Source organism: Apteryx rowi, unplaced genomic scaffold, assembly GCF_003343035.1.
Source record: "Apteryx rowi isolate R43461 unplaced genomic scaffold, aptRow1 scaffold_90, whole genome shotgun sequence".
Taxonomy (NCBI): domain Eukaryota; kingdom Metazoa; phylum Chordata; class Aves; order Apterygiformes; family Apterygidae; genus Apteryx; species Apteryx rowi.
In genome coordinates, this window is record NW_020451205.1 from 2,315,141 (window position 1) to 2,338,856 (window position 23,716).

General features: G+C 52.3%; 3 protein-coding genes across 3 annotated transcripts in view; 2 read left to right on the top strand and 1 right to left on the bottom strand.

Annotated features, from left to right (window-relative positions):
* SYNPO (synaptopodin) overlaps positions 1-1,299 on the top strand; it is a 16,988-nt gene extending 15,689 nt beyond the window's left edge. Inside the window, exon 3 of the mRNA XM_026091370.1 lies at positions 496-1,299. Within this exon, the coding sequence (XP_025947155.1) occupies positions 496-1,299 (804 nt within the window). The remainder of the gene's footprint in view (positions 1-495) is intronic.
* A 5,889-nt stretch (positions 1,300-7,188) lies between these two features.
* Positions 7,189-14,631, top strand: MYOZ3 (myozenin 3). Its single transcript, XM_026091371.1, is given in 6 exon segments — positions 7,189-7,414; positions 7,884-8,038; positions 8,420-8,486; positions 8,826-8,999; positions 10,083-10,254; positions 13,542-14,631. Coding segments are annotated over 6 exon segments (957 nt in total). The 3' UTR covers positions 13,705-14,631.
* A 1,923-nt stretch (positions 14,632-16,554) lies between these two features.
* On the bottom strand, positions 16,555-23,486 carry RBM22 (RNA binding motif protein 22). The gene is made up of 10 exons (XM_026091385.1): positions 23,351-23,486; positions 22,285-22,314; positions 21,153-21,285; positions 20,780-20,880; positions 20,419-20,591; positions 19,644-19,844; positions 18,964-19,128; positions 18,421-18,509; positions 17,755-17,886; positions 16,555-17,018 (listed from the first exon to the last, which is right to left on the bottom strand). Exons 1-10 carry the CDS (start codon positions 23,351-23,353, stop codon positions 16,888-16,890), a joined length of 1,158 nt encoding a protein of 385 aa, XP_025947170.1. The 5' UTR covers positions 23,354-23,486; the 3' UTR covers positions 16,555-16,887.
* Positions 23,487-23,716: the final 230 nt, after the last annotated feature.

The window sequence follows — 23,716 nt, forward strand, 5'->3', positions numbered from 1 at the left end:
CCCTTGCCCGGACGCCGAGCCGAGGAAGGCTGCGGCGGCTTCCCGGAGAGCTGTGGCACCGGGACGGTGGGTCCCGGCGCGCACCCCAACGCGTGCGGCTGGAGGAGACGAACGGGGCGGGGGGAGCGTTTCCCAGCCCCGGCCGTGCCGGCACGTGGGGCAGGTGCTGCGGCAGCTGCCCGGAGCCTCTGCAGTTCCCTTGCTCCTGCCTCCRTCTCTGTATTAACAAGCTGCCTTTTGACTCTGCTTTAATTTCTTCCGTGTATCTTTTTCCTTTTTCTTAATACACTCAAGTGCACTGTCAGCTCTGTCTCCTCTCTTCCTGCCGGCTCGCGAGGAGCTGCTGGGCAGCCGGGGGCAGCRGGGTTAGGTGGAGGGGGCTGGGAGCCAGCGGCCCCCGGCTCGTCCCGCCGCCCATGGCCGGGCTCTGTCCCCTGCGTCCCCCGCGGCGCACCGCAGGGCTAAAACACTAACCTGCTCTCTGTCCCCCTCCAGGAAAGGCGGTCGTCCCTGCCCGCCTCCCCCACGTGGACGCCGCGGCCCGCGCGGCGCCAGGGCAGCGCCGACGGCTGGGCGAGCCCGGCCTCGGTGCCCGAGCTCGACGAGGGGCCCTCCGCGTCCCCGCCGTGGAGCGAGCGGTCCCCGTCGCCGCTGCGGCAGGAGGCCGACCCCAAGGCCAGCCGCCAGATGCAAGCCCGGCTCGCCAGGAACATCATCARCGCCGCCCGCAGGAAGAGCTCCTCTCCCAAAGCCGTGGGGCCAGAGGGCTCCCGGCCCTTCACCCCGCCGGCCGGCTCGGGCACCCCCAGCCTGCCGCGGTCCCCGCGGGTGCCGCCAGCCTGCGGCACCCCCAGCACCCTGGGCAGCCTCTCCCCCACCTGCAAAAGCCCCCTGCAGTCGCCCCGGGCCAACGGGCAGCGCTTCTCCACCGGCACGCCGGGGCTCGGCACGGCTGCCGGCACCAGCCCCGCGGTTGCCAGGGCCGGCTGGGCGGACGGCCACCGGCTCCAGCCCCGGGCGCTGCCCRCCGGTGCCTCCTCCTGCGCCAGCCCCCGGACCCTGGGCGCCTGCTCGCCAACCTTCAAGAGCCCCCTGCCGTCGCCCACGGTGGGCGCGCGGTCCCCCGCCAAGCGCTACACCTCCCGGTCCCCGACGGACTCGGACGTCTCCCTCGACTCCGAAGACTCAGGGGCCAAGAGCCCCGGGATCCACAGCTTCAACATCTGCCCGCGGGGCTGGAGCGGGAGCCTGCGGCTGAAGCAGGGCGGGCTCCCGCCGGGGGCCCCCTGCACCTCCTAGACCGGCGAGCCCCCGCACACCCGCCGGGGCCGCCCGCCCCACGCGCCGGCGGCAGGCTGGGCCGCGAGCCGAGGTGCTGCCATCCCCGGGCGGCGAGGACCCAGTGGTGGTGGTGGCCACGGCCGGCCCCGGGGCGGATCCCAGCAGCTTTGCCAGCTCCCGGTCCCGAGCGGGCGAAGGCGCTGGTCGTCCGTGCTGCGTCCCCGCACGGGGTTTGCTTTCCTACCCCGGGCGATGACGTGTTGCTTCTGCGCCCACCTGGTAACAGGCCGGAGGGAAAGATTGCCGGTGCAGCACGAGGCCAAAAAGCCCCCAAACCGCCCTTTTGGCAGCAGCATCCCAGCAGCGCAGGGAAGGGGCCGTGGGAAGGGCCCAGCTCATCCCGCATCCTGGCCTGAGGACGGCGTTGGAGGCCATTCCTCGTCCAGCGCTCGTGGGGACTGGAGGCCACGAGCCTGCAGGAGGTGTGAACTCCCTCGCCTTCCCCAAGAGCCCTGAGCTGGACATGTCCCCGGGGAGCCAAGGAGCCTCGTGCTCCCCCCCCCCCCGAGCGGCGCAGTCCTGCCCCACAGCCAGCGTGCAAAGGGGCCTGGCCACATCCACTCCCTCCAAGCCGCTGCGTGGCCACCAGTTCAGCTGGCCCGCGAGGACCTCCCTGCCCCTGCGCCCACCAGCAAGAGCCAGTGCTGAAACCCCTGCGCTGACGGAGGACAGCTCGTGTCCCAGGGACCTCATCGCGAACGCCCCCAACCTTGGGGCTGCAGCTGCCAAAAAACAGTGGCAAGCAAGGCCCTGCCCCATGGCGTGGGCTGCGGGCGCTGGGAAGGCTGGGGACAGGGCTCCGTCCTTCCAGGGGCCATTGCACAGCTGAAATGAGGATGCATCCCGCGCTCTGCCTCGGCAGCGCCTTCCCGGCTATCCGACAAGGATGGGAGAGAAAAGGAGGCCCGGGGGGGGGGGGGCAAGCCTGGGATGTGCAAAGAAAGCCTGTCCCCCACGCCAGCTTCCAGCCCCCGCGGCCCCAGCAGAGCTGCCTCCTCCTCCTCCAGCTGGTCCCTGGCTCCTCCAGCATGCCGGCGGGGTCAGGTGCCTCCTGCCTGCCCAGGATCCCATGGCCCGGCTCTATTTTTACTGCCCTAACCTTTACCGGCAGGACTGCGTGGTCAGCAGGGAGAGGAGGGCAGCCGGGCAGGGGCAGCCCTGCGCGGCCCCYGCCGCTCACGGCCCCGGGGGAGCCGCCTGCTCGGCTGCGCGCAGCGGAGCAGGGCTGGGACGGGTTGTGCGGTCGGTCCCCAACGCCTTGGTGTCCCATGCCCCATCCATCCCCCCTTGACGCCCCGCGGCTGCCCGGGGTGGCAGCGTGCCCTGGCGGGGCGGCACTCTCTCCCTGCCCGGCATGGCAGGGCCGAGCCCACCAGCTCTCCGGGAGCGTTCCCGGGCAGGGGCAAATGGCCCGGCCTCCAGTTCATATTGGTTTCATTTCTATTCAGATTTTGTGAGAGGAAAAGTTGCTTTTCCAGTCCATTTCCCAAACCCTCAAATCTTCACTGTCTTTTTTTTTTTTTTTTTTAACATTTGACCCCTTCTCAAAGAAGTTTCCCCAGATTCTTCCCCTGGTGACCAAAGAGAAAGCCAAAGTTATTTATTGTCATGTCAAGGGGACCATTTGCTGGTTACCCCCAGTTCGGCCCAGGCAAAGAGAGGGCTGTTCCCATCCCTATCCCCCACCCCCAGCCCTCCCCCCCCATCCCTATCCCCCATCCCCGTGCTCACCACTATCCCCTACCCCAGCCCCTGTAGGGCCGAAGGGCCGAGTGGGGCCGATGGCCTGGCGCAGCCACAGGTGCCAGCTGGGAGGAGGTGGCGGGGCCATGTGAGGGGCGAAGGACGTGGTGCAGGTTGCAGAGGGCTTGCGGGAGGTCTCAGTGCAGCAGGCAGTGTGGAGAGGGTCTCAGGGACGGGACGGGGTCCCCACGGGGAGCTCAGCTCCCTGCAAGGGGCTCAAGGCGGCAGTGTTGGAGGAGGCGCCGGCAGGTGCCAGAAAGAGGAGGGTGTCAGGGCCGATGCAGTTACATGGCAGAGCCTGGGAGAGCAGTGGGTGTCGGGGAGAGCAGTGGGTGCCCAGAGCATTTGGCCACACGGAGAGGGGCACCAGGTGCCCTAGTGTCCTCAGCCAGTCCCAGGGTGCCAGAGAGATGCTAGGACAGTGAGGACACAGCCCAACCCCACACATAGCAGCCCCCTGCCCAGGAGATGCAGCGCTGGGGGTGGTAGGACCTACCCTAAGACGAGGCAATGTGTTTGGTCTGTCAGGCACTGGCACATTCCCTGTAGCAGAGCATGGGGTCACCCCTTCCCTTCTCTTCCCTGGGACACCTCGAGTAGAGAAAGCCAGTGCCTGGGGCTGTGTCAGCCATCCCGCTGCTGCCCCACCAGCCTGTCCTCCTTGAGGCACACATTTCCCTTCTCCGCTCCACCAGCCACTACGACCTTCCTTTCGCCACGCAGTTGTATCCCCAGCTCAGAAATAAACTGCCATTATCCCACACTGCCTGGCTCCTTTCTGCCCCTGGGGCTGCCACGGCCTGGCTGGATGCTCCGGGGCACCCAGCCACCTCCTGCTGTGCACCCACCACCCAGCTGCTCCAACTTGCTTGCAGGGCTGCAGCAAGGAGGGGGGGTGGTGCTTTTTTTTGGCAGCTGCCACTGAGGCACAGCTGGGGCTGCCTGCAGGCTGCGGCTGCCGTTGCCTTTATCCCAGCCCCTGTGTGTGGCTCTGGAGCAGCCACATTTCCCGCTGCCCTCCGCATGTCCCCTCTGAGGGACACAAGCCTCTTCCTCAACACCAGCGCAAAGGAGCAGGGCCCGGAGGGGCTGCGGCAGAGCTGAGGCTCAGGGCAGCAAGCGGAGCCTGCAGAAAACCCATCCAGCCCCGCCACAGCCACACGCTGCCGGCCAAACCGTGGGGCCCATGGGAGCAAGGAGCGTGCCAGGAGTCCTGGCAAATCTGGGGTCTGGGCGATCCTGGGAGACAGGTAACACCCAGGACCATGACAGAAGTGGTGCCAAGGCAAACGCACCCACGGACGCCCACGCAGGGCTGGGGATGCCTGGGGTCTGCTGGCCTCCTCTCTCGAGCCTGCACCAGCAAGGGCTGAGCTGTGCTCACCAGTCACACTGCTAACATGCAGCACGGGGCACGGATCCTGCCCAGGGCTCAGCATGGCTCGTCCCTGCTCTGCACAGCCCATCCAGCCCTGGCTTTTGCCCCGTCCTGGATGTGTTCCCCCCCCCCCCCCGCTAGCAGAATACAGGGAAAGTTGTCACCAGCTGCCAGGCGGGTGCCTGGGTACCAGCAGGGTCCGGTACCGGCAGAGCAGCTCCGTCCCCGCAGAGGTGACACTGTGACATCCTCAAGCAGGCCGGAGGGTGTGCAAACGTGTCTGAGCACTCCCAGGGCCATGCACCCACCGGCACAGAGACATGGGGTTGGAATAGATGCAGGTGCAGGCACAAGCAGTGCCTGTGCGTGGGGGGAGCCAGGGGCTGCGCTCAGCAGCCGTTGGGCTTGGCCATGCCAGGGTGACAGCGTCCCCATCCCCAAGGGTTGGCCCTGCTCCGTGCGGGGGTGACGGCATCCCTGTCCCCAAGGGTTGGCCCTGCTCCGCCCCCTTTCTCAACCAGAAATAACTGCTGTCCCACGGCCAGACCTTGACATCCAGGCTGGGGCCCAGCACGGGTCAGGGCAAGAGGCAGGGAGCCGGCAGGCTGCTGCACAGGGCTCGCTGGGGCCACCGAGTGCTGGTGGCCAAACCCAAGCTGCAGCCTGCTCCCCAGAGCTGCAGGAGAGCATCTTCAGTCCCCGGCACGGAGGGAGTCTGAGTTGTCCCCCAGCCAGGTAGGGGAGGCAACATGTAGGCRCGTGGGGCTTGGGGACACCCTGTGGCAGTGGGGACATGGGGACGTCGCCACCGTGGGGGTCGCAGTGTGATCTCCCATGGGACATGGCTGGTACCTGGGGGGAGAGGGCACTGGGAGGCAGGGTGAGGGAAGAGCCCAATTGCCAGTCCCAGGGTCTCGTGCCAGGCAGAGGGAAGGCTGTGCTGATGCCCCCAGAGGCTGGTTAATATTTAACGTGGAAGGATGTGGGCCCTTGTGCCAGGCACTGAGTAATGGCAGCCCCTGAGGGAACCCCTAAGTCTGGGGTAGGGGTGCTTTTATGCAACGATGCATCAGCATTGGCCCGAGGCAACAGACGCTAAGCAACACCCAAAGGGGCCATGCRCGGCCCCTCTCCTTGCACTCGCTGCCGAGACGAACGCTCCAGCCGCGCGGGAGTGTGCTTGCACCCACACTCAGCCTGCGCCCGGGAGGCCTTGGGTAATTTTAGGCTGGTCTGCACTACTGCAGTCCCTGCTTTGGAAAGGCAGGGATGTTTGCTTCCTGCAGCAAGGAGGCCCCCGGGTGGGCAGCTGCTGGCGCCGCCCCATTGCCAGCCCCAGCTCAGAGGCTGGATGAAGAGGCACCTGGTCAGGCCAGGGCCATGGTGCAGCTCGGGTATCAGAGCTCTCACCGGCAGCAGCGGCTGCGAGGGAGGCAAGGTCAGCCTGGCCCTGGTAGCTGAGACCCCTCGCGTGGGGCAGGGAGGATTTCCAAGTGTTGCTGGGGAAGGGGGCTGTATTCAGCACATGCTGTGAGCTGTGACCCACTTCCCCAGTRGGACCAGCCTTGTCCCTGGCCTGAGGAAGATGAGGACAGCTGGAAGCTAAGGAGCAACCCAGCCCTTGCTCCTCGTTGTAGTGCCTGGTGCCCTGCAAGCCCTGCGAGAGGGCAGTGATATCCGCGAGCCCTGGGCACAGCTCGGCCCCTCACTAGGCTCATCAGCCCAGGCATCCGTGGGCTCGCGTACCCTGCAGGGTCAGAGTTTCAGCTCCCGCTCCAGCCAGGGCAGGCTTAAAATAGCTCCTGCTAACTTGGAGCCGCCGGTGCAGGTGGCAGCCAGGGCCCCTGCTCACCCAGGAGGGCTGCGAGGCCACGGGGGCTGCTCTGGTGGGCTGCGAGCAGGGCTCAGAGAGGTGCCGAAGGACACCAGCTCGCTGCAGGCAGGGAGAGAGCTGGGGATGTTTTCTGCTTTAAGGAAAGGCGAAGGGGAGAGAGAACAAGCACAGAGGCCAGGTGGTGGGTCCAGGCTTCCCAAGGGTCTCAAGGCGGGTGGGGCGTGAGATGAACAAGTGACAAATCCAAAAACTGGCTGGTGCACACTGAGTGACAGCACCCAGAGGTGCTAGGCACAGCGGAGGACACCCTTCTGCTCGCAGCCGTCCACGTTAATCCAGGGAACTCCCTGCTGCGGGGTGCCAGGAGAGCGCTGTAGTGGGAGCAGCAGTGAATTTTGCACCACACTTCTGGACAGGGCTATGCTCTCTCTTGCTTCCCAGCTTGAACTGAGGAGCAGCTGAGGGTCACCAGGCTGGTGGGCCATACCGGGCAGCCTGACCTAGCATGCTGTGGACAGACTGCCATTGGGAACAGTGCCTGAGCTCCTCCCAAACAGCGAATGGAGAGTAATGCAGGAATGATGCTGTCTGGGGAGATGTGAAATGCAGCAAACAGCACAGAGTGACATTAAGAAGCAGAAGCAGGGAAACTCCAGGTAGAGGTATCTAGAGAGCACAGAGGGCAGGAGGTGCAGAGGAGGAGGCTCTTGCACTGGCAGAAAGGACAGTCTGAAGCTCAGCTGCGACTCAGCAGAGGGTGAAGAGCCGCTTTCTACATCTTTGCCCTGCTAGAGGCTGGCTACTTGGGCCTTAGAGAGCCCCAGCGCAGCACAGCACAAGCCCTTTCTTCAGCTGTTTCCCAGAGGAGATTCCCTGGCCTGGCAATACTTGTATGTTCTCCAAACCAGAGAGGGAAAACCTGGGCCCCAAGACTCAAAGCCAAACAAAGCCTGGCCTCTCCCCACAGCACACTTGGGGGCTGACACATCCTGCGCTGCAGCCGTCATCACGGGGCTGCCTCTCTCTTCCAGCTGGGCAGGAACCAGCCCCCTTCCACGGACCCACACCAGGARTGTGACAGCAGGCGATGACCATCATGAGACCAGGACCAGGAGATGGTAAGAGACACCAGGAGGTCCTGCAGTTCCCAGGACAGCGTGGGGTGTCACTCCCCATGCTGAGGGGCTGGATCCAGCTCCGGCTGGAGCCCTTGGCCCAAGTCCCTGGGACCTTGATGTCTATGTTCTTGGTCCCTTCTCGCATTACAGCCCCAAGGGACAGTAAATGTTTGTTGAGAGCAGAAGGGGTCTATGCACTGGACCATGAGAGGTTGCTTTGAGCCTCTGGACTTGAGATAACTCCCTGACGAATCCCCACACCAAGGAAACACTGGTCACTGGCACAATTCCTGTGCGGGTGGGGTCGCAGGGCCAAGCTCTGTGAGATGCAGACCCCTCTGAGGGGCTGGTATAGGCTCTGCCCAGCCAGAGCAAGGGGATACTGCTGTCCTCTCCTTACCTTGAGCTTGGGAATCCTCCATACTACAATGACATCAGCTCCCGCTGTGCTCCTCCCTCGTGTCCTCAGCCCCCCGGCTGGACCTGGGCAAGAAGGTCAGCACACCACAGGACGTGATGATAGAGGAGCTGTCACTGCGGACGAACCGGGGCTCCCAGCTCTTCCAGCAGAGGCAGAAGCGGATGCAGCGCTTCATCTTTGAGTATCCCAGTGGCTACAGGAAGGTGGGTCTCCTTGTCGCTCCTGACACCCCAGCTCTGAGCAGGATGGCATTTCCCCAGCTTTCACAGCCTTTGCAGGAAAGCACTTCTCAGGGGGGCTCTAGCTCTCTCTCAGCAGGACTGCCACACTCAGTTAATGGCAATAAGTTTTATCAAGATGGCTTGCAAAGCCCAGGGGCCCATTGCTGGGTTCAAGGGCCCACGGCCAAGCATAAGGGCTACTCCAGGCTGGTCTGAAACTAAGGGAGAGGAGAGAGAAGCAATTGTCTGGTGGGGCTGGACGTACAGGWTGGCCAAATGTCACATTCGGGGTCCACAGAAGAGGAAGGGAATGGTTCACAGTCTCCTCCACATCCTGCTAACCCCTCTCCTTGCTTCTTGCAGCTCTCGGGGACAGGAGCAGGCATGGAGAAAGGCTACCTGGAGGGAACGGCAAACGAGTGGATGGTGAGTAGGTGGAGAAGCAGTTGCTGCCCCAGGCTCGAGCATAGCTGCTCAGGGGTGACTGATGGCACCTCTGGGACTGCTGATCTCCAGCTTCTGTCCAGGGCTCTGGGCTTGAATGAGGCCTTTCTGGACAGGCACTGACAGCTCCCGCTTGCAGGCTCTGATAACAGCGTGCACAGCTGCTCAGAGGTGCTTTTAACAGTGTCCTCTGCTGAGGATTCTGGGCTGTCTGATTGCTTTGCACTCCCTTGCTCAATAGGAAAGCTGCCCTGCTAGCATCCCACCTTCTCCAGTGAACCCTGCCTTAGGCAGCAGAGATGACCTGCCCTGAGGTCTCCCCCAGTGCCCCACTTACTCTCTCATCCACAGGCGGGTGACGTCGCTGAGGGCCAGCAGAGCTACCACTCCGAGCTCCATGTGGCAGCATCGGCCCGGGGGGGCCCTCCCAAAGTGCCCAAGAAGACAGAGAAAGTCTTGCAGATGAGCAAAGCTCTCAACCCAGATGCTCTGGCCCCGGGTAAATGTTGTCTACACCACAAAGCCAACTTCACTGTGATCTTAGTACAGAGCTATAGAAATCCCTAGAAGGATCCCAGTGTTGGGGGACACCAGGTGGGAGATGGGCAAGGCACTATGGTCTGTCCCTCTAAGGCATGAACTTGAGGCCTGTGCTCTTCACCTTACTCCCTCACTCCTTGTCTGGCCAGCCTCCGTCGCTGGAGTCTGTGCTGGTGAGAGCCACCCCTCCAGGGCTGAAACAGGTTTCTCCTCTTTACATCTATCCATAAAGCACYGCACACACCGCAGGAGCTGCGGAAATGGCAGAAGGAAGCAGTCCTGCAGGGCAGCCTCAGGGATGGGAGGCATCTGCCCTCTGGGACGTGGACAGGCAGAATACAAGCTGTGCAGAGTCTCCCTGCAATTCACTGCTCTCACAGCAGACTGGTCTGAATTCCGGTCTCTAGGTTATTTTTCCCCAGGCCCTGATATGCTCCCAGGCATTGCCCTTCTCCAGCACTCCTGCAGGACAGCCCTATTTCTTATCATTTTGCAAAGAGTACTGCAGCACAGCACAGCAGCCCCAGCCACCGAGGCAGCAAGCTGGGCCTGGAGGGAGCTAGTGAGCTGCTTCGTGCTGATGATCCTCCATATAACCATCCCACGAACTTTGGTGAAAACAGACAGTGTTGGTATGGCCTGTTTGAAAGAGCACATCAAACTGCCTCTGGAAAACAGTCTTCTTCAAAAGGAAAAAAACTAAAAAATATTTTTTAAAGGGTTCAGTTCCAGGAGCAACATTCAGGCATTTTACCCCTCAGGCCTTCCAGGTTATCATTAAAAAACATCAGAATGGGGATCAACATTAGGAAAAATACATCTATAAATATATATATTGATGTATTTATAGATATATAAACATATTTTTACATATAGATGTATATTTCCCCCCACAGCAGAAGGTCCTCCATGGCTGTGCAAAGGCAGGTCTGTTCCCAGGCTCACCTGCCCCTGCACAGGAGGGACCATTAGCCCTGGATCTCATTGCCACAGTCTGGCTGCCACTGCAGCAGCAAAAGCTCTCTCTCTCTCCCAAATGCAGGCTACTCTGGCCCCCTCAAAGAAGTCCCCCCTGAGAAGTTTAACATCACTGCCATCCCCAAGGGCTACCGTTCCCCGTGGCAGGAGTTCCTCAGCGAGAAGGACCACCTTGCGGACAGCGAGAACCAGCTGCCTATGAAACCCACTCACGGGGACTTCAGAAGYTTCAACAGGTAACACTGGCCACGGGTCTGGCTGGGGCTCAGACATCAGCCTGTGGGGCCTCTGGCTGTCTGTTCCTCTGCTAAGCCATTCTAGCCTCTCGCCTCCACAGCCCTGGAGCAAGGGGGTGGAGGGCTGTGGTGCAGCACTGGAACAGGACAAGGCACGTGGATCCCTGCTCTCAAAGTGAGAGCTGCACTAATCCTGCTCTGCCTTCCTCCTTGGGACTCCTCTGCGACAATGAAGCCTCAAGGAGGAACAGCACATGCTAGCCTGCAAGGAAAAAACACAATAAATAGTCCATGCCCCCTTTATACACCAAAGGGGAGCAGTGTAAACAAAAAAAGGGCTCAGGTCAATCTTTTCCTATTGAGAAAAGGCAAAGAAAATATTAGAAGCTCCGTTCTGGCCCCTCTGCAAAGGTCCCTGCTTCCAGTAGTTCCCCAGTCCTCATCTCAGCTCTGTCACTGCCTTGTGCAGCCCTGAGCACTTGATCTCACTGGGTAACCTCAGGCCGAGGGATGACCACTGAAATCTGGGAGGACTTCTCCAGGACTCATTCACGCGGTCCTGGAGAAGGAATTGCCACAGTTCCCAGCCAGACTCAGGTCTGGGCTGGGTAGAAGAATGACAGCAGACAGCGTCAAGTCTCAGTTTTCTTAAGGTACCCAAGAGCTGCTGGAAGCAGTGGGAGGTACAAGGTTAATCTTTCCACAAGGTGCTAAAATGTCACCAGATTCCTTCCAAACACAGTCGTGAGACTGAAGTCTCCAGACCTTTTACTGGTGGCTCAGCCTGGCAAGCTCCACATCCTATCCTGAGGCTGCTTCCAACAGAGCGCTGCTGGTATGCCTCCTCAGAGCCTCCAAACTACACTGGGGTTGAGGTTAGGATGCTGGTGCAGAAACCCTCAAGGAAAATCAACTCTCTGGAAAGGTGTTTGGTGAGGATTCAGGAGAGGGAGTTCTGGTGGTAGCAAAGTACCTGCAACACAAGCTAGAGTAATGAGAACTGAACTTTTAAAATGAACATCTTCTCAAGGAATCTGAAAACTGAGGCCCTGGCTCTCCTGCTCACTGAAAGCCTCTTTCATAAAGATGAAAAGATGCTAGTCCTGGTGGCCTGGCCAAAGTCACCTTCCAATAGGCAAGCTGTGAGTGCCTGGACTCCCACTGGAGTTCCCTACTGAGATATAGCACTATTCCCACTTCAGACTGTCTGCAGCAGTGGTGACCTCTGTAGACAGCAACTTTATTGAAGCCTCACCGTGCTTGGATTTAAATCACATGGAGCATCACTGCTCTGCTTTGAAAACTTGGCAGAAGGGCATTGCAGGGGGACTAGCAACCCTTCCACACTGAAAACATGGCTCTCTGCCGTCCCAAAGGGCAGAGATCAACCTGAACCCGGGCAGAGTGGAGACAATGCTGCCATTGTCCCTTTGCTGCTCTCTGATCTTCTCAGCCTCAGCACTGGAGCTTTGCCCTAGTGCCTGGCAAGCTGCACACTTAAGACCTATGTGTTTCCTCTCTTCCATATCTTCTCCAGGGAGGCATTCTTCCCCATGCATCTCCGTACTGAAAGTGTGACGGTGTTCTGATCAGTACTGGAGCGGGAAGGAGAGAAATGAGAGAGGGAAGGGAAGAGATGGCAGGGTTAGCAGAAGGAACAAGAACCCAGAGGGCAGCCAAGAGAAAGCAGGCTGAAGTCCAGTCAACTGTTTGAGGGAAAGCGTGGAGAAGCAAAGGAGCTGTATTAGCAGTTTCCTTAGTATCTCCTTCCAGGTTATTCAATCATCTCAAAGTTTCCTGGTGCAGTAACATCAGAGGAGGTGCTGTTGAGGGAGAACAAGAAGCTGCTGCAGACACTTGGCTCTTTTCTTTCAACGTTTAGCCATGTTTCTGCCTCAGCATTTATTTATGGATGGGGACTGAAGCAAGGGCATGTTTCTGAATAATGCTTTGCCCTGTACCATTTCTCCCCTCTCGCATGCTGCCTTTCTATTTAAAGTCTTGAACTGTTATTTAATACAGATGGATGCTAATTTAACACCAAGCCTCTTGCCACCTCCTCTAATTCTTCACTGAGGCATAAAGAAGCAGAGAGCCAATCCACTTTTAACTGTTTTTTTTATGGTCCTCCAAGCTGTTGGCTTTTAAATCACTTCTCAGTTCATCAAATACCAAAATGCAGAAAAACATGCTTTTTGGATCAAATCAGCTAGTGAGAAGCCAGCGGTCTTGCCTATAGCAAGGTGAATCCCAGAACAGCTCACATTTGTCACAGGCCAATGAGAAGTTCACCATCTCAATAGCAACTGCATTAAAGCAGACTGATTTATTCCCAACCTTAAAAATTCAGGTTGTGGTGCAAAGATATCCAGCTAGCTTGCTAAGGTGTGTCACCTTGAGAGAGAGCAAGAACACAGCTTTGAAAATGACTACCTTTTCCCAGAGAGGGAGAGAATATCTGAAACAAATCTCTCCCATTTACCTTCTCCCTCCTTATTTCTCCCTAGGATGCTGTTGCAAAACAGTGCCACGTTATTCATGTTAGAACAACACTTCCCAAAGCAAACATTCCCAGCTATGCCTCATTGCTAGATCAGCGTACATGCACTGCTCCAAACCCAGCATTTCCTGGCTCTTCAGGGGCCTGGTGCTCTGTTCCTCAGTCCCTTTTCACATTTCTCCAGAAAGGGATGACAGCTCTTGCCCCCGCACTGCTCCTCCTGTTAGTCATAGTTCAAAAGAAGCTGTCCCAAAACACAGACTGGAGTGAAGGCCAAGAAAAAGACATTTGCCTGAACATGTGCTAGAGCAATCAGGAGGCAGCACTAACATAGCCTCAGTCCTTAACCGAACACATTAACTGCAGATGAGTCCCTTTTTAAAGATCAGTGGGCTCGTCCCTGTCACCTGCTCTCCTAATCTGATCCTTTTCACATACAGCACATCTCTATGGCTGTTGGTAGAGCCCATAAAAAGAGAGACTATGGCTTCCCCTCTCCCCAGTATGGCCACTAAAACTCGTGCACCACAAAACACTATGTGAAACCTGCCAAAGCTTCAGCTGAGGTTCACTCTATACAACAGAAGTATCTTGCTAGGCTAGCAGAGATTATAATGGCATTTTAGGCAGGAAGAAAAGGGCTGTCATTTGCTGCAGGTCTTGTTACGCTGCTACCGGGCTCATAAGGAGTGAAAAAGTCCAGATCTGCTTTTCCTGTCCCTCACCATTACAAACATGCACAACCTCTCTCTGTGACGAGCTAAGTCTACCTTCTCTTGTGATGCAGGACTCCCATCCCATTTGACAGAGCACAAATCAGTGACACATTCTCTATGCCTGCAATGGAGTTTGATAACCTGAGCACTCTGGAGCTGATTTCCCACAGACGCAACTTCAACAGAGCACCGCAAGGTTGGGTACGGATTCTACCAGAGAGTGACGAGCTGTAAGACACTCCCTTCCCCATCGCCACGGATGCTTTTCTTGCTAGACTCAAACATACCTCGCACAGTAGGGCAGAAGGGAATAAATATTCTTGCCTACGCACTTCATGAAAGCTAAGCTAATGGTCTCAGGTTGTCATCCTTTTCCAAGGGATTTGAACAAGCTCAATTTGGGACCATTTTGAATCCCTCTCATACCAGCCATTGTCACAAGGGCATTTAGCACTAGCCTAACCAGCCAAGTTCTCATCTCTAACGCAAGATCTCTCTAAGCTCCCGTAACCATCATTGTACAAAATATCCTGTACAGGCTGTCCTCTCCCCTACGTCGTGGAAAATGGCAGAACCACCAGCTGTAACATCCAGTTGTCTTGCTGCTTCTTCACTGACACACAACACCAACTTCAACAGGTGGTGCCTTTGCAGAGAAATTCCATCTTAAGGACAACTGTACATCTGTCATTCTGGTGAGAGGAGGTGACAATTGAAGAACATGTGCAAAACAAGTTACTAGCAGCTTTGGCATGTTAAAAACTGTTACCTTGGGCTTGGTTGAAAAACAAATGCTGAACTGGGCATTTGCCTGTTTACCAACATACATACAGCACAACCTGGATATATGGGAGGGGAACAACATCGTGAGTTGGAAACTTGTGCCACAAGCTTTCTCCACAAGCTGCTGGCTAGTACTTTGCAGTTGTCATTTTCCCTTTCCTGTCTGCATGCCTTGCTTGAATGTCTAAGCTCTCGGTTAAGTTATGCTGGATTTGCTTTACACAGTTGGTCAATAAGGATCAGGCCCCGTCTGGAGCAGATGCACAGCACAACTGCACCAGTCTGGGGAGTCTGCAAGATACTGCAGGTGTCAGGATATACCAGTAACTTAAACATAAGTGGGAAGGAAGAACAGCCCAGCCGTGTCTCTAAAGCAAGCACAGACTTCTCCATGAATATGAAACAGTCAGCAGTGAGGCCTTCACTGCACAAACTTTTTCACCAGTGACTTGCAATGGGATRTGCAGTAATGACAGCATAATGACAGTCACCAGGAACGTTTGGAAAACCCTGCTTATAGCTAACAGAAATCTCTAAGTTAACATGCAGTCTCTACATTTGTTCAATTGCTTTTGTCAGGTCCTTAATGTTACCCTTATTTAATCTTGCAAAAACAGGGGAACATTTATTTTAATCAGGATAAAAATATTGGTTTCTACCACTATAGATAAACCAGGCAAGTAAGTTTTGTATGCCAGTTTTGTACGCAGTTAACAGCAGCCTTAATTGTAAAATGTATTTCCAGTACAGTGAAGACAGATGTGCAGGGGAAATCCCGCAGGGGAATTCTGCTCTAACACCACATCATTCAGAAGGAAGCTTTCATTCCTCTGTTCTTCTCCCAGAAACACAACAGGACAAACTAACGGGAAAAACGAAAAGGTCTGCTCCGTAAGTATTAAAAACTTATGATGCCCAAATACGGTCCAGTTCCAAACCCATCTCTTTCCCGTATCCATCAGCTGAAGAATGTGTGTACCTCTGGGGACATGGTTGGAAAAAAAAATAAACGAGCCAAAATGTAAAGCCTGCCCGAGTCTGAGATCTGTCTGACTGGTGCTCATGGGCACTGACTGAAGAGAGTCAAGTCCAGAGCAAYGGCAAACGATGCAGCCTTCCCTTCCGGACCCATCAGCAGGGCCTCAGCCAGCCCTGTAGCACCACCCTGGGATGGTCTCCTACCAACAAAAGTTAGTTACCTGTGCCCAAAGCCCAACTTCCTCTCCAGAGCAGAAAGGCCCATGTGCCAGCTATGGCCCTGGCACCACGTATGTTCCTATACCACAAATGACAGCACTGCAGGCTGGAAGCATCAAACAAGCCTTTGGTGGTGGCTTCAGAGGGACCCAGTGGCATTGCACAGTTCAGCGCACTGACCTAGAAGTGGACCCACYGCCATACCTCCCTCTGTACCTTCTCTTTGACAGCAAGCCAAAAACGTCAGACAAAGTCCTCAGACACCCTGCTTCAGGGAGCAGGGACTAAGCAGAGTGTTCAAAATTTCACACATTTTAATGTATTTTTTTTAAAACAAGTAAATGAGGCTTCAGAACAGGTCCCATCATGTTTTGCTTTACAGAAAGATACCCAAAGATCTATTACACGAAAGCAGCAGACATACAGATAATCTTAAAATCCTCCAGCCATATGCCCATACACCCTACTCAACTGCAGACTCCATGCAGGACACAGGCACTCCTGGGCAAACACTGCAGTTGGAGCCACAGAAAGAAGAGTTTCATGTGTAATCAAAGCAGAAAAAAGTCAGATCCATTTCACAGTTTAAGAGGGACTATATAGAAAGGCCTTGAAAGTCCTAATCATCCTCCAAACACAAACAGGACAGACTTGCAGCTCCACTGTGGCCTGCCCCTGCAGCTGTCAGCAACACAATCCAATTCTCTACAGGCCATGGAGGGGGGCCTTCATGAGGCTAAAATAAGCAGCTGTTAACCTGTCACTCCAGGTCATGCCAGCACTAGCAGGGGACTATTTGCAAGACCTAATACCTTGCTCAGGAAATGCAGGATTAGAAAAGAAGCACCAAAAAGTTTCTTTCAGCAAAAAGTCAGGAAAAAGCAGGGAGTAAAATTCTAGAGCAATAGTAAGGTAAAGCCAGGAATTTGGCACATCTGATCAGCTTGTTTTTCACCTCCCACTCAGTCCTAGTTTAACATTACAAGATGTAGTACCTCATTAGAATAATAAGTCATTAGTTATTAAACACAGAGAAGAGTCTCTGGTTATGTTTATCTATTCCACAGTGCTCAGTCTGAGGATATCAAATGGGCTAGAAGAGGGTTTGCTTTTGTTTTTCCAGAAGTTTATTTCAAAAGTGTGCAAAACGGGATACACTGACGGCACTGTAATTCTAGTACAACTGATCCATGGTCTGCTTGACAGCCCTTCGGTCTGCCCTCCTTCGCCTCCCTACCCCCCACCCTCCAAACACTAAGTGAAAGATTCGGGACATACCAATGATCCGATTAGCTAGCGGCAACACAGAGCTCAGCTTGCCCAGTGCCTGCAAGCAGGGAAGTAAGGCTTCTCTAGTTCGCCCACAGCTCAACATATGGCGCTACTATGGTAACTAGAAAATAACATTTACTCAAATGATGAAAGTGGCATGATGTGCTAGGGGCTGCTGTGCTTTCCTGCATGGGCGCCCATCCTCTGGGGATCTTGAGAGGGGTAGTGAATGGGGCCTGGCGCTCTCATGAAGGGTGGGGGGGGCCCCATGGCATGGAACATGTGTGGTCCAAAACCTGCAGACACAAAACAAAGATGCCAGGTTCAGATGAAGCAACAGAGCAGGCAATGCAGATACATTACCATTCAAAACCACCTACGAAAAGCTAACGGCCACACCTTAGAAAGAGTGCCTATCCCCCCAGGTTTTCCAAAACCCCAAATTTCCCTCCCCTCCTTCCAGTGTAACTGGGGGCAATCCTTACCCAACATACATTTTTGCTCAGAAATATAACCTTGGGTGGGGGGGGGGAGGAGCCAGCACAGTGGTCTATAATCCCAATCTAAATGCTTTCTACTCAACTATGAAGCAAACCAAACACATCCACAACAGTCAGATATACCCACGGTTTCCTTAAGTCTCACAGAAAGGTGGTCTCCAGATAGATACACACACATAGCTAAACACAGGCTTGTGTTCAACTATCTGYAGACTTACTCTTCAAAGTTCAGGTCAATGTGGCACTTACACAGCCAGCAAAAGCACAGAGTAGGTCTCAGTACCAGTAACAGGAACCTCTGACTCACCCGTGAGTTTGCAAGTGAACACACACCACAGGCAGCTCAGTTTAATCAAGCTGTGCTGACAGCTCATCTTATATCATCAGTTTAGATTGCATGATTAGGGTTGAGGAAAATCAACACAAGGCATGCATAAGCTACAGCACAGCTGAGCAAGAAGGACTAAACCTCCAGCCCTCTGCGCTGGTGCACAAAGTTAGATGCCCCCACCCAAATAGGAAAAACAAGTACCTGGAGGTGGTGGCGGAGCAATGCCAGGAGGAGGTGGCAAGGCAATGTTAACTACGGCCGGAGGGCCACTCGGAGGTAGGTTGAAATAATTTGCAGAAGCTTCTTCTTCTGCAGCCGGAGGCGGGGGGAGAGCTGCAGCAGAGCACACCATGGTTACTGGAAATCTCTCTTAATCAAGAAATGCAGAGGTACCTGCCTTCAGAGAGGAGGCACAGCCAACTCTCCCACAAGGGCAGACTGCTGCTACTTCTGCACATCTAAACAGGAGTGAGAAGCAGGACTGCACTGAACCTCCAGAACAGTCACCATTTTCTCCACATGCAACCAGCTTTGCTTTTTCCATCCTACAACACTCAGTGAATTAGGAATGCATTAGCTGGGTGTTGAACAGTGTGAGTCACCAGTATCTCTGACCTGAATTACTTTAGCATTAGCTTTTCACCCATCACACAAGGAGGCCTCTTTTCACCAAGAACTTGCTTTTAGGCAAAGCTCTCCTCTGATCCCAGCAGGGTCTGCTCGAAACATGCTGTCAATAACTGCTCTGGGCTCACCAGTGCCTCTGCTGTCCCAAACTTCCAATACCAAAATAGCAGAGTTTAACTCCAGTCTCTCATGGCAGCAGGTCAGCATTGAGTGTTTCAGAGATGAAAACATCTCCCTTACCTCCGGGGAGTCCTGGAACCGGCTCCAGCTTTATCCCAGATTCTGTAGTTCCTTCCTTGTCCTTTTCTTTTCCTCTTGCTGCCTGGGACCTAAAATCCAGACAAAAGTTTGAGAACAAAGACAAAAAAAAAAAAGGTAGAATGAGCAGATATTAACACCACAACAATTTCACATTATCTAACCTAGATCCATTGCTTCAGACCAAAGATAAAAATTCACAGAATGTCAGCAACAGTCAATACAGAGTGAGCTAACTGTTTACAGGAGCCAGGCGAGAAGCCAATATACAGCGACTCAACCAGAAAACCCCCAACACAAATTACACTCCAACCCAAATCCCACTGCTGAAAGAACAAGACTGTAAGAGGATCCCTGCTATTTATCAACTCAGTGTCTATCCCAACCCATCAAGACTGCATAAAATGAAAGAACCACCACACCTGGATTTGAACCCCTCTGCTCATTTAAGAACCAAGTCTCCAGAAGACAGTATCCACAAGGCATCTGAAGAAGAAATAATGCTTCTCGCCAGCCCACACTCACCTTCCCCATTTGACATTGAGCCTGCGACCATTGACAATGAGTTTGTTGAAGGATTTCTCAGCAGCCACTTCTGCAGCTTGCCGGGTGGCAAACTGGATGAAAGCACACTGTTGTCTCTGTACTACAGTTATTGTCCGAATCTCCCCAAACTGGTAGAAGTGATTTCTGCATGGAAAAAATGTGTATTAAACCCCACTCCTCCTACCAACAGGGCACACAGCACTTTCTTTTCTCCATCACCAGTCCAGACCAGCCATTAGAAATGATGTCCCTTGCCCCTCTGTAATTACGGAGCAGTAAAAATTCTGGTGCAGCTTTTCTGAGAGGCTAACTAGAGAGTAGCTATGGGATCTTTCTGTAAAAAGCATAACATGGTCTCCTCAAGAGCTCAGAGGATGACTCATATTTAAGAGAGAAATTTTAATCAAAACACATAAATGTCCTTGTTTATCTGTCCTCCAAGAAGCTGGAACTCCTCTGCACTCACCCACCAACCAGTTCCCCGTTATGAAAAACTGAACAGGATTTTTCTTTTCTTACAAGAGAGAAGATCTTTCAAACATGACAACACAGATGAAACCTCCACATTGCAGGAATAATTCTGGCAGAGAATGCACATAAGATTCCATAATCAAGGCATCAAGTTAAAAAGTAAGGGCAATACAAATGCACCAACACACCTGAGATCTGACTCAGTGATAGTATCTCCAAGTCCTCCAACATACAGTGTAGTAATAGTCTTATCATCAGGGGGGTCCAGACGAGGCATGGTTGATGCTCGTTTCAGAAGCTTATCAGCCACAGGGTCATTAATTCCATAGTAACGATCTTTGATGTTCTGATCAGCCAGAGGATCATCTGGATCTGTAGGCTTCTCATGTCTAAGGTTCAGTAAACACAGCATTTCGTAATAGCACAATCACAGCTGCATCAGATTAAAATGGCTGCTACCTTCCCTTCTAAAGATTGCTAACATCCTTAAACCTATTCACACAAACATACCAAAACGGAACAAAGAGCCCCAGGATTTTAAATTGCAGCTATCATATTATAGCTTCAGTTGTTTCGAGTTCCGAATGAATAGCACTCCTGAGAGCTCAACATTCAACACTACAAAATGGAAGAGCTGGATTTCAATTGGCCTCTTGTTCAAATACAAAGATCACTGATTGAGGGGGCTGACGCCACAAAGGGAAGAAATGAACTACGCAAGAGAAGAGCTGTGTTCACTGCTTCAGCAAAACACTACAAGACCACGCTGCAAATTCTTAATGAGCAAACTTGCCACAACAAAGACTCATTCACTGGCACTACATACCAACTTACAGCAAGTTTCACACTGACTGATCATGGTGTTACATCTCCTCTCTGCTGTGGCACCTCCTGTTCTTCAAACCCTGMGGGACCCATATCCGACCATGGAGAACAGATTAACTGTTTAAGCTGTATCCATACCTGTAGGGACACTCTTCTCCTCTCTTGCATTCTCCTTTTACCCAGAAGGAACAGATGTGAGGGCGATTACGTTTATAGTAAGGTGTGGTCCGAGCCAGCTTAAGCAGCATGTCGCTTGTGGAAGTAGCTTTTCCTAGTGCACCAACTGGTCTAGTGCCATCAGAGTTGGATATCTAAATAATAGTTAAAAGACAAATAATTAGATATAGGTCATTATAGAAAATTAATGCACAGAATCAGAGCAACCGAGAGATTTTAAGATGACCTGGGTCATTTCTTTTCAGAACAAGCAAATTCAGCCCCCTCTCTCCCCGAAACGCACCCACAAGCACAGAGCATAATTATAAATAGACTTCATTACCTCTCTTTCCATGTTCTGCGTGTAGTACTCTTTATTGACGTCAGATTTAGGCATTTCATCCTTAAGGGAGAGTCCTGCATCCCGGACTTGAATAGGCAAACCTAAAATTAAATTAAAACCCAAATCCATATTAAGCGCAAGCTGAAAGGGTGAAAATAGTTATTACAACCTGCATTAGCCAGGCATACTATATACCAAATGTGTCCCTGAACCTCAGAAGGGATTTGATCATTGAGACTTGTTCTCCTCAAAGACTGTCAAGAGACAGAGACAATCATGCCAGTTACAAGCATATGTTTAAGGACATTTCACCAACTATAAGAGGCAAGTAGAACTGCTTTTTTATCTCAGTTTCTTTTTTTTTGGTACACACCATATTCCAGGTCAAGCAGACAGGTTTGACAGACATTCTTGAGCTTGCTGCATGTTTGACATACTTCTGTTTTCTTAAAACGCATACGAACACCGGGGCACCAGCGAAATACTGTGAAAGGCCTGGCACAAATCTGAAAGACAGAAAGTAGAGACTTGTATCATTGCCACAGAGCAATGAAATCACCATTCAAGTTCTCACAGAGAAAGTCCAAACACATCAAATCTCTTTCAACCATGAGTCTGTCTTCACCACCTTAACACAAAGATCCAGACAAGCAAACTTATGATCTCATGAAGAATTTGTTTCGCTTTGGTGTTTTATTTTGACAGGAGAAAGTTTTGGGAAGGACTTTTTTGAGTTGGTACAATATCTGAATGCTGAAAGCAAAGCTACACAAAGGAAAAGAAATTCTTCTTTACTCCGGGAGATGTCACCATAGAGCTGTAAGAGGCAAATTACCAATGGTTTCTAAATTGAACACCCACTGGCACAGCAGCAAGGCCAGTGAAAGGTGACAGAACTTTTGATCCAGAAAAAAAAAATACTGTCATCTATGATATCTGTTGGAAAGATGTATCTGCTTTCACTGTATGCACAATTTGAGGAAGGAAAGCAAAATTTCAACACATACCTTCTTCCTAACTCAGATGACAATTGGTAAAAGAAAAAAAAAGGGGAAAAAAAAGTTCTTCAAATCAAGACAAAGCATTCTGTCTTATATTTCCAAAAGACAGCATTAAATATTTCTTGCTCTTTGTTAGAAATAAACCTGGCTTATTTCTTAAATAGCTAACACAAATCACTAGATGGGCAGGAATAACTTATTCACAGCAAAAACTGAACTCCAGTTAGAGTAAATATGAACAGAAAACATGAGATCATTTGAAATGCTGAAATACCTTTGAATATAGCACAGCCAATATGAGCAAAATGTAAATCTGAAAAATGCTGACAGCAAATCCTAAAAATGCAGTCTTCAGGAATTTTAGTCTCGTAAGATTAACTGATTTTGTCAGTTTGTGTGATAAGCACTTTTCTGAAGCTCACAATTTCTTTTTAACATTAATATTTACTACTCATAGTTGTGTGTCAGTTTAGATGTCAATTCTTCAAAAGACAACAAACATACCTTGCATTCTTTTCCATATTTCTCTTTGGTCTGAAATATAATCAGAAACAGTAAAATAAAATATAAGATATTCATTCATTCAACATAAAACTCTCCCCCATATATAATATCATCGAAATTATAGCACAGTGTTTTTTCCCCCTCTTATTTTGCATTTAGACTTGTTCAGCCCTATGGTCTGGACTTGATCAGGATGGTCCTTGGCAAGTGAACAGAACAACAAAAAACAAAAAAACAAAAACAAAAACAAAAAACCCCACAAAACCAAAAAAATCCTCTCAACTCCTTTTTGGTTTGGATTATGGAAGCACTCAATAAAACACACTATTACCAGATCAACCCCACATATGGAGAAGAGCAGAGAATKAAATAAAATATTAATTGCTATTTCTAACAAACAAAATTGTAATTACATGAAAGTAAGCCATTTCTGAAGTATAATCTATACTGGTAGCCCACATTATGTTTCACAAAAATTTCACAAAAGACTTTCAGTAGTCTTAGGAGAAAGGAAACAGTGAAGGGAAGACACTTGATCTGAGTTTAGATCATACGCAACTGGACTAAGTCCAGAGAAAGGTGATATAAAATGGACTGATTTATCTTCTACTAAAGAAACCACAGTAAAAGAACAAGGATTTGATTACTGTCAAGCAACCTTCATAAGACAATTTTGAACTAATTTTTACAATGTGTATCTTGCTCATTCTAGAAACTGTATGAATGTATTCAGTGTTTCAGCATCTCACTCATCATCACCTAATTTAACCGCACCAAAGCTTTGTTTTCTAGTATTTCCCGTACTTTAGGCGTTAGACAATGTTGTGTTATTCTCTACTCGCACCATTGACTGGTTGATTCTTAAATCATGCACCTAAAGTCATGGCAGGGCATACAAAAAAAGCAGGAATCAAGTTTTGTAGTGCAGAATTAACTAATTCAGAGTTCAAGTGCATCTCAACATCTCCTCTTTTATTCAAGCTTATTTTAGCCTTCAAAACCCAACAGTTCTATGGCCACCATCACCAAACAGAGCAAAAGACTGCAGTGTCGAACAGGCACATACCATTCGAATATACGGGTTTTCTCCGAGACATGTCTGGCACAGGATAGGGAAGTCCTGAATTGAGCGAGAGGAAGATACAAAAAAAATCAGAAATTAGCACCAGATTCTCTCTCTCATCACAACCGCATTCAGATCAGATTCTGCACTGAACGCTACTAAGTTAAACCCATCTGTCTGAAAGACACAACAACGACTCCACGGGCTGGCGGCAAGCACCGGCGAGTCCCAACGCGGAAGAGCCGCGACCTGCCGGCTGCGCCCGCCTTAAGAAACGCAAGCGCCCACTGGGGAGGTCTAAGCGCCCCGGGGCCGTGCTCCAGCAGAGCCCCCGCCCCTCGGTGCCGGCCCCGCAAAGGCTGCGGCGGG

Excerpts from the sequence above, each read along its gene's own strand:
- RBM22 (XM_026091385.1), bottom strand. Across the intron at positions 20,881-21,152 it reads TCTGCTTGACCTGGAATATG|GTTTGCCTATTCAAGTCCGG; the intron begins GTGTGTACCAAA and ends ATTTAATTTTAG. Across the intron at positions 19,129-19,643 it reads ATCACTGAGTCAGATCTCAG|AAATCACTTCTACCAGTTTG; the intron begins GTGTGTTGGTGC and ends TTTTCCATGCAG.